Below are 8446 nucleotides of genomic sequence, written 5' to 3'. Positions count from 1 at the left end.
ATAGTGTGGTAGATATGTGGGGGCGTGTTAGAACGAGCCGTTTTAGGGGGGCGTGGCAGAGTCTTAACTTTGATAAAGAATATCTCTTTGGTTTTGAGACTTTAGTCTTTGCAACTTCAGGGATCTTATCTATGCACAATCAGCTTGTAACACTCCAAAGAGAAAGGAAAACTTGAAATTGCATCATATGACCCCTTTAAAATATGAGTAGGATCAGTAAGATCTCAGCACATTTTCTTTTAGAATCATCATTAGTCCATTATACATTGTACATGTTTCATAGCACAATATAAATTAGAACTATTTGTATGCTTTTTCAAAAATGTATGCATTTCTAGATATAACCAGTCAGCCAACAACTGTCAGTCCAAAGTTGTACTCACTCGCTTTCCAGGGGGTCCTGGAGGACCAGCTTCACCAGATGGACCAGGTGGACCCTGTGGTGTAAACATTCAATGCATTACTCCCAAGTTTCATTATGTTTGAACAAAAAATATGATTTTCAGTGAGAGTCGACCATCACTCACAGGCTGACCGGCCTCTCCATCATCTCCCTTGTCTCCAGGAAGGCCATCCAGTCCCTTTGTGAAACAGGACATTACATCACAATTTGCATTTCCATCAAACATCATATTAGAGTTTCCTCACAACATTTGCTTAATATGCTCTTGGACATTAAACCTGTTACTAATAACTATTTTGAGGACATGTTGATTATTTGTATGATTGATAGCCCACATCTTGCACAATGCTTTTCTTCAAACAATGTGCATTGAAGCCTATAACATATGCTAAACATCGTGGGCAAAAAAAGGTTGCTTGAGTGGAAACCTGGGCACATTAAACTACATGTGTTTTTGACATGTTTATGTATAAAGTGCTTTGGAAAAGAGCTGCACACATTTTTCCCTCACTCTATCGCTTCCAGTATTTTAAAATGCATTTGTTCTCCACAGAAATAGTTATTTTACTGCTGCAAAGCGAATACACTCTTGTGTTTGAATGTCTCCATATTGAACTTACAGCAGCTCCGGGCTCACCAGGAGGACCTGGATCTCCAGGGAAGCCAATGGGACCCTAAATTACAAAAAAATGATGGATCAATTCAGTCATCATATAGTATTATTTCTGTGTAATAGATGAAGGGTGCTTCTGGGATGTCATTGATGGAGACTTACTGGGTTTCCTTTGGGACCGTCATCTCCAGGGGGTCCTCTTGCACCAGCGGGTCCTGCAGCTCCAGGAGGGCCAGCTTCTCCTTTCTCTCCAAGCTCACCTTTGGGTCCCTATAGAAGGACACAACAAACACCCTTTGAATTACAAAATATGTAATTCAAAGGTGATGCTATGCTGTTTTCAAGCCCAAGAGGGAGAATAACTGTAAATGTTGGCTATAAAGAGATTATAACGGTTACTTATTGCTTAGTTCCTCAGTAATTGAATTTCTTAATTTGATTTGAGGTAGCCAACAGCGTGAAATGCAATTCAAATTTTGAATTTAAGGAAGTAGTATTAAAATGAACTGAAATTCCCATTACTGCAACAAGTGTAACATAATAAGTGTATAGAAGCGTTTTTAAAACTAACTTTGCATATTGCCTTAAACTTTTAACGCAAGCAGAAATCTACTATCCTATTTAGTATCAAAAAGCATTGAGACCAACAGACAAACATCAGCATTTAAGATGGTATCACAAAAACAGGTTTGTGCAGCAGGCAGTGGTTGAAATAATGTCCCTGGGTGAAAAAGGATGATGATAACAGCAACCATCTAGAATGCAAGTGATGTTCACCTCAGCATATATGAGCTAGAGGAAAATATTCACATGGCATTCTAAAGCAGAGTGAGGTCAAATAAATCCACTGCAATGGACTGTAGCAGCCTTAACACCTTAAAGGTCATTAGCTTAATGTGTTCTAAGTTAAAAACAAAGATTTGTGTAGTTATGCTCATTGAATGTCAATAGATTAGCCTCAATTACATGCAGGTCAAACACGTCTAGTAAACACTCAGAAAATCAGACTCAACAACTCTTAAACAAATACTTACTACTGTACCAGGCTCTCCTGGTGGTCCTGGATTACCTGCCTCACCGTTCTCACCCTGAGGGGAAGAGATGAAGGGAAACAAGTTCAGTTCTGCTTCGTCTTTATTACATGTGACATCTATGCACATTCACCATAATAATTATAACACACATTTATGTATATTAATGTTTTTAAAGGGGGCATTGGATGCCCATTTTCCACAAGCTGGTATGATTTTTTAGGGTCTTCATGAAATGTCTGCAACATACTTTGGTTAAAGTTCCTCAATGGTCGTGTAAAACAACACCCTTTTTACATTGTCAAAAACATCTCTGATCACAGCAACCCGTTTCGGTGTATGTCTCTTTAAATGATAATGAGCTACTGCTCACCCCGCCCCTCTCTTGTGTTTTTTTTGTGTATTCGGTGGTGTGTTACCATCATAAACAAAACTAATCAACTGCGTCCTCAGTGGCTCTGATGTCGGGAGAAAATGAACACACTTATGTTCACTTTTACATCCAACTACAAAACACCTGCATTGCTTATGAGAAATTGATGTCGCTACAGCTGCTCGTGTGTGGAGAAAATGGCGATCAGCGTACAACTGGTTGAGGGCAGAAATATGCTAATACGGGACAGTCCATCAACGGTCGTGGGCCTGGCTTGATAAATTGAGACTGTTTAGGTTTTTTGGGGATTAAAAAAAAGGAGTGAATGGATTTTTATCATTGTAGGGTGGCTGTGCCCACACACTGCTAAGACACATTTATGTGCAAACACCATGTAAAAGTGAATTTAGCATCCGATGTCCCCTTTAAAGAGATTTATGTAAGACATACCCACCTTTTCACCATTTCCACCCATTGCGCCAATACCTCCGGGAGGGCCAGGAGCACCCTGTCAATCAAATAACAACATTGATGATTCAATTCTTTCTGATTCACTAGAGGTTCTATTCAAATATTTCACAGTTAAACTCACATCTGCTCCACTAGGACCTTGAGGACCTCTGGGACCTGGAGGACCAGGTGGACCCTATAAGAAAACAACAGTTCGTCAAACAATTAAGATAGTAAACTCAGGAAGATTCAATGGACGAATCAAACCAAAAGTTGGTAAATCATTATGAGCTATTTATTACAAGAATCTGCATATTTTGTTCATGAATCAGTGGCAGTAGCAGTAATTCTGCAAATTTTCACAGGCAAAAAAGTTGACTATCCAATGTCAATACTGTAGCAATGCATACAGCAGAAGTCGTCATTTTCAAAGCAAGCAGTTTTCTGTTGGTCAACATGGTAAATTTGTGTGACTTGAACATGAGTGAATTCGGCGCAGGGAGCTTTTTCACCTCACGTGAAACTCCCAGTTGCGTGAATTCCAAATGAAATGACTAAATTCCACCCACAAAATTTTAATAAGCAATGGTAAATGTGACTGCACCTTAAAACTGTTTTTATGACACTATTACATTAAAGATATATAGTACATTCACAAACTTTTGTTGTAATTGCATTTAAATAAAGCAAGTATTCATGTCTAGTACATAGTTGAGACTAATTATGACAAAACTATAGTAAACACTGCACAGCAAGGATACTGAAAACTTACCATTGGGCCGACGTCGCCATTCTCTCCTTTCTCACCTGGTGGTCCTGGCAAACCCTAGAAGAAAACAAGTTTTACATATTAATCAGGCACAATTACATAATCCCTGTTAAGAATTCACCCATTACAATTTCAAAAATGCTAAAACTTTCAGTAGCAAGAGAGGATACGTTAATGTTTCCTCTTCCCCCATGAGCAACATGACAATTTAGAATAACAATCAGTCTCATAGTGTTGAATATTAATATTATACATTTACAGCTCTGAGCCATCGGGTAAACACTATTAATCAAATAACAATTTTTGGTAATTAGCAGTAGAAGGAACCTCATGGCAATTAACGCATTTGCATTTGGGTGCCTGTGAATGTGTCGCACCCGGTGTCACTTTGAAAATATGAAATACAAAAATAGGAAAAGCTTGGCAAGCAATTCATTTTGCAATACAATTGAGCTTGACTAAAGAGGTTTGAATGTGATTCAGATCATTATCACCAAACAATACCAATAGACGTCTCTCCATTGTTCATAGTCAACATCTGTAATCACAAGCCTATCCTGGGTCATTGTATTTGGCAGACATGCTCTTTGGTACCTGCTAACACATAGCTTGCCGCTTATTGTTGTGATAAATGTTGTGTTACTATAAAAGGACAGAAATAATATTTCAAAGCCATTTTGAGGGAAATAATTTTCCCAACCGCCAAACAGCTTATATATGCACATGTTATATTTACAGTGAGTTTGGAAAAGATAATGAACAGTCTCCATTCTAAGAGTCCAATGACTTCTCATTAGCAAGTTATTCAAAACTTGAGAGAAAACAAATTAAGATTGTTAATTTCTTTGGATCAAAAATCATTATCGCAGAGGACCAGTGAAAGGTACTAACAAGGTGACGCAGAGCACAAACAATTAGCACAGTTGGGATGAATCGCTATTCCTATTACCTTTGATTACCAGGCAATTGCTCTGCGTGACTCTGTAATATTGCCGTGTAGAGTAACAGCCTCTGTTGCCATTTGAAAATCACTCCCTCATTATTCCCATAAAGGTGAAGTGTGTAATGTTTTTTGATTTTATAATACTTTCTTAATACGCAGAGATAGCTACAGTATCACTAAAAAATTTGGAGTCTGTAATATTTTTTTTATGGTTTTCACCAAGGATGTATCAATTAGACTCAAACAAATCACAGTAAAATTTAAAAAAAAATTACAGTAAAAACAATAATATTGTGAAATATTATCACAATTTTAAAATCAATAAAAACTTTCTTTTAAAATTCAAAATGGTGGTGATGGTGAAGCAGCCAATACTCCAGTCTTCAGTGCCACATGATCCTTCAGAAATCATTCTAATATGCTGATTTGGTGCTCAAGAAACATTTCGTATTTATGATCAATGCTAAAAAATGTACATCACTTAATATTTTTATGGACCCATGATAACATTTTTTTTCTGGATTCTTTGATGAATGGAAAGTTCAAAAGAACAGCTTTAATTTAAAATATAAATCTTTTGTAACATTATAAATGTCTTTACTGTAATGCATCCTTGCTGAATAAAAGTAATTCAATCTTCTGACCCCAAACTTTTGATTGGTAGTGTATAAGTAAACAATTCGTAAGCTGATTTCTCTGAAAAGTCTTTTCACGTTTCAATGTTTGCAACAATGGCTCAGCTTGTGACTTGAACTTGGGAAGTTGGAGTGGGACTCTGTTTTTTTGACCAATGGTAGACAGGAAGTGTTCAAAGAATCCTTTTGAGAAGCAATAATTATTTTTTCAAATCCAACTGGTGGCGCTAGTGGCACAAAAATTACAATTCACCTTAAAAATGTCAAGTAAACTGAAAGTGGCGGAATCAATCAGCCATGTTTAGAGCAACATAATTGAATCCAGATTTTAAAAATGGCTATTGATTTTAAAAATGGCTCTCATTGCTCAATTATCCTGCCTCACAGTCTTAGATGATATCAAACAGTGGGGCTTTGTGTAAATTAAATAATATGCACGAAGCAGATCCATAATAGTCGTGTTTAGATTAATGTAAAGATGATAACTCTACCTGCAGTCCAACGGGACCGGGAAGACCTGGGAAACCACGGGGCCCCTCATCTCCCTTCTGCCCAAACATACCCTGCTGACCTCTGGGTCCGGCCTCTCCGTCACTTCCCTACACAAGAAAAAACCGTCAGATATACGATAACACACTGACACTTAACATCTGAAACTGTTACAAACTCTGAACATGATGGTGGAGAAGTACAGTACAACACTCTCTGTAGCCTACATGTAAAGTCAACTTGCTGACCCCAGAATGTCTTTCATACTCTACTGTATGGCGCAGACAAGCATGAAAATGAGATCTACCCCCTGAGACATCAAAAGTCAAGCTTGAAAAGATGTGCCATTCAGAGGAACGCCCAGAGGAATTATTGAGGGTGAGAATGTGCTGCCATCATCTCTGACTCTGCTTGCTCTACAGGGTCAGTGGAAGGGGAAAGGAGGGGCTCAGCACAGTTCAAACAAATGCAGAATGAAGATGAAGTTAATAAAGTGATGTGAGGTAACAGCGCTGCCTGTGAGAAGAACATGTCTGAATGGCAGGTCACTGCAGGATATGATGGAGTGTTTGTATTGAAGACTATGAGGGAATGCAGTATTGACTGACATACAGGACAGACTTCACCATGATGGTAACAAGCATTATTAATCATGAAAAAATATCAAATGTATTAATGTGTGTATTTATTAATTATTGATTATGTTGGTTTAAAAAGCACAATATGTAAGATTTTTGTAATAACATATCCAAAAACCACTTACACAGTGTTATATATTTCATGCAGTTGTGTACTTAAGATTGTAAATCCAGAGAAATACCAATTTTAAATAATGACTCGTCCCTGTTCATTGTCGCCTATCAATGAGGTAATATCCGCACTATTGGTTTCCGCTTTTAGAAACTATGGCAACACTGGTGGACAAAAAGGCTGCTGTACAGTTAAACTAAACCCATTATGTCTGTCGCGAATAAAATGAAAATGAAATGAAAAGTGTTGACCGCAGCATAAATTTAGATCTGTTCAATGCTGCACCATGATTCTTTTTACACATTTTTACAGTATTGCGCATTATAACCAATCACACATGAGTCTGTTGAGCTTATGAATGCAATGGCCAATCAGAGGTGTTCAGATGAGTCATCACTGAAACGCTGGTGATTCAGTGCGCGCTTGCTGACTGAATTCTGCTCTCTCGCGAATTCTCTCATCAAAAACAACAAAGTGCAGATGTATTCACTGTTTGATGCATTCATCAAACAGTGCACAGCTTTACTGATTATAAGGGGAGTTTTTTTGAGAGTGCTTAAACTCGCGCTAGACTGAAGTCAGTCATCTACTGTTCCTTGACAATGTAAATGTTCTTTGCTCGCTTTCTCAGTATAATTTATTCGCTGTTTGAATAACGTTGAAAGGTACAGGTAATAAAAAATTAAATCATTACATCCGTGAACATGATTCAGACATCTCTGGATGGTGAAAATGACATCTCACATCGTTCCACTCTCCTTCATAGCGTCATCAAGCTTCGCCTTTGTTATTGTTTTGAAAATGCGACCTCTAGCAGTGAAAAGTTACATATTGTGCCTTTAACATGTTCATTTAATATACTTAACATAGTAAAAAAACAGCTCACAATACACAATGTCTATTCAATGTTAACTCGACTGCCATAATGCTTTTGAATCATTATTATTATGGGGGCTTTCTCAATTACTGATGTAAATGCCTAATTCATTTAATTAATTCAATGCAACCAATTCAATTAGTTAATCAGCAAATCATGTACAGGCATGCAATCAGTGAAGGACAAAAAAAGAAGGAAAACCGGACACACCATCAATTTTCTAAAAAAAAAAAAAATACAATTAACAATAATAAAAATTTTACAGAACAACAGTAAAATTACACTACTAATAGTCTTAATTTCTTTGCTTTCAAATTTAAAATCATAGAGCTTTTATTTTAGTGGAAAACAGGGAGACCTAAAATCAAACGATTCTTATAAAAAAAATCTGTGAATATGGTCGACATGTGTTGCGTTTTCAAATGCATGTTACAGTTTAAGGCCATTTTGTGTTTCATATGGGAAAAAAACTGTATTTTTTCTGGAAATCACATCCTTGCATTTAATTATTCTGATTACATTTTTTAAATAAAGTGACAATCCTAATAATGTATGCATATAAATAAAGAAGGTCCAGACAAATATTGCTTATATTTAAGTGACTAAGATTTTTTAAGCAGCATTAACATCAAGTCATCTAATAGATTTAACATCTCACACGTTTCCAAATTTGTAATATCCTATTCAGTAGAAAAGCTGCATAGTTTCCAAGAATGTTCTTCACATAACTGCACAAAATAGGTGTAATTATCAGCTTTTATAGAGCTAATGTATCAAGGAAACAGAGAGGCCCAGCTGGGAGTGTTCAGCTTGAGTCATAAACTTTAAATATTCGACTGTGTGCCACCTGGCCCTGACTACTTACTCTCATTGCTGCTTTATCAACTCAGCAGGCTGCCTGACAGATGCAAAACTGAGCAAATGGGAGTAGTTATTCATTTAACAGACACTTTTATCCAAAGCAACTTATAGTGCACTTATTACAAGGATAATCCCCTTGAAGCAATGTGGACCAGGGTTAAACAATCAGGATGACCCAAAGTGAGAAAATTTTGTCCAGTTGACATAACTGTCACTTTCAGGCCAGTAGTTACAATGTTCTAATCATTTGGC

General features: G+C 37.0%; 1 protein-coding gene across 1 annotated transcript in view; it reads right to left on the bottom strand.

Annotated features, from left to right (window-relative positions):
• Positions 1-8446, bottom strand: part of LOC107745694 (collagen alpha-1(XI) chain-like) — a 91483-nt gene that overhangs the window by 10107 nt on the left and 72930 nt on the right. The window contains exons 47-55 of the mRNA XM_016559613.1: positions 5709-5816; positions 3643-3696; positions 3013-3066; positions 2875-2928; positions 2051-2104; positions 1179-1286; positions 1024-1077; positions 528-581; positions 384-437 (exon numbers count right to left, since the gene is read on the bottom strand). Coding sequence (XP_016415099.1) covers positions 384-437; positions 528-581; positions 1024-1077; positions 1179-1286; positions 2051-2104; positions 2875-2928; positions 3013-3066; positions 3643-3696; positions 5709-5816 — 594 coding nt within the window. The remainder of the gene's footprint in view (positions 1-383; positions 438-527; positions 582-1023; positions 1078-1178; positions 1287-2050; positions 2105-2874; positions 2929-3012; positions 3067-3642; positions 3697-5708; positions 5817-8446) is intronic.

The sequence above is a fragment of the Sinocyclocheilus rhinocerous genome, unplaced genomic scaffold (assembly GCF_001515625.1).
Source record: "Sinocyclocheilus rhinocerous isolate Xijiao unplaced genomic scaffold, SAMN03320098_v1.1 scaffold2092, whole genome shotgun sequence".
Classification (NCBI taxonomy): domain Eukaryota; kingdom Metazoa; phylum Chordata; class Actinopteri; order Cypriniformes; family Cyprinidae; genus Sinocyclocheilus; species Sinocyclocheilus rhinocerous.
This window is presented reverse-complemented; position numbering and strand designations above follow the sequence as displayed.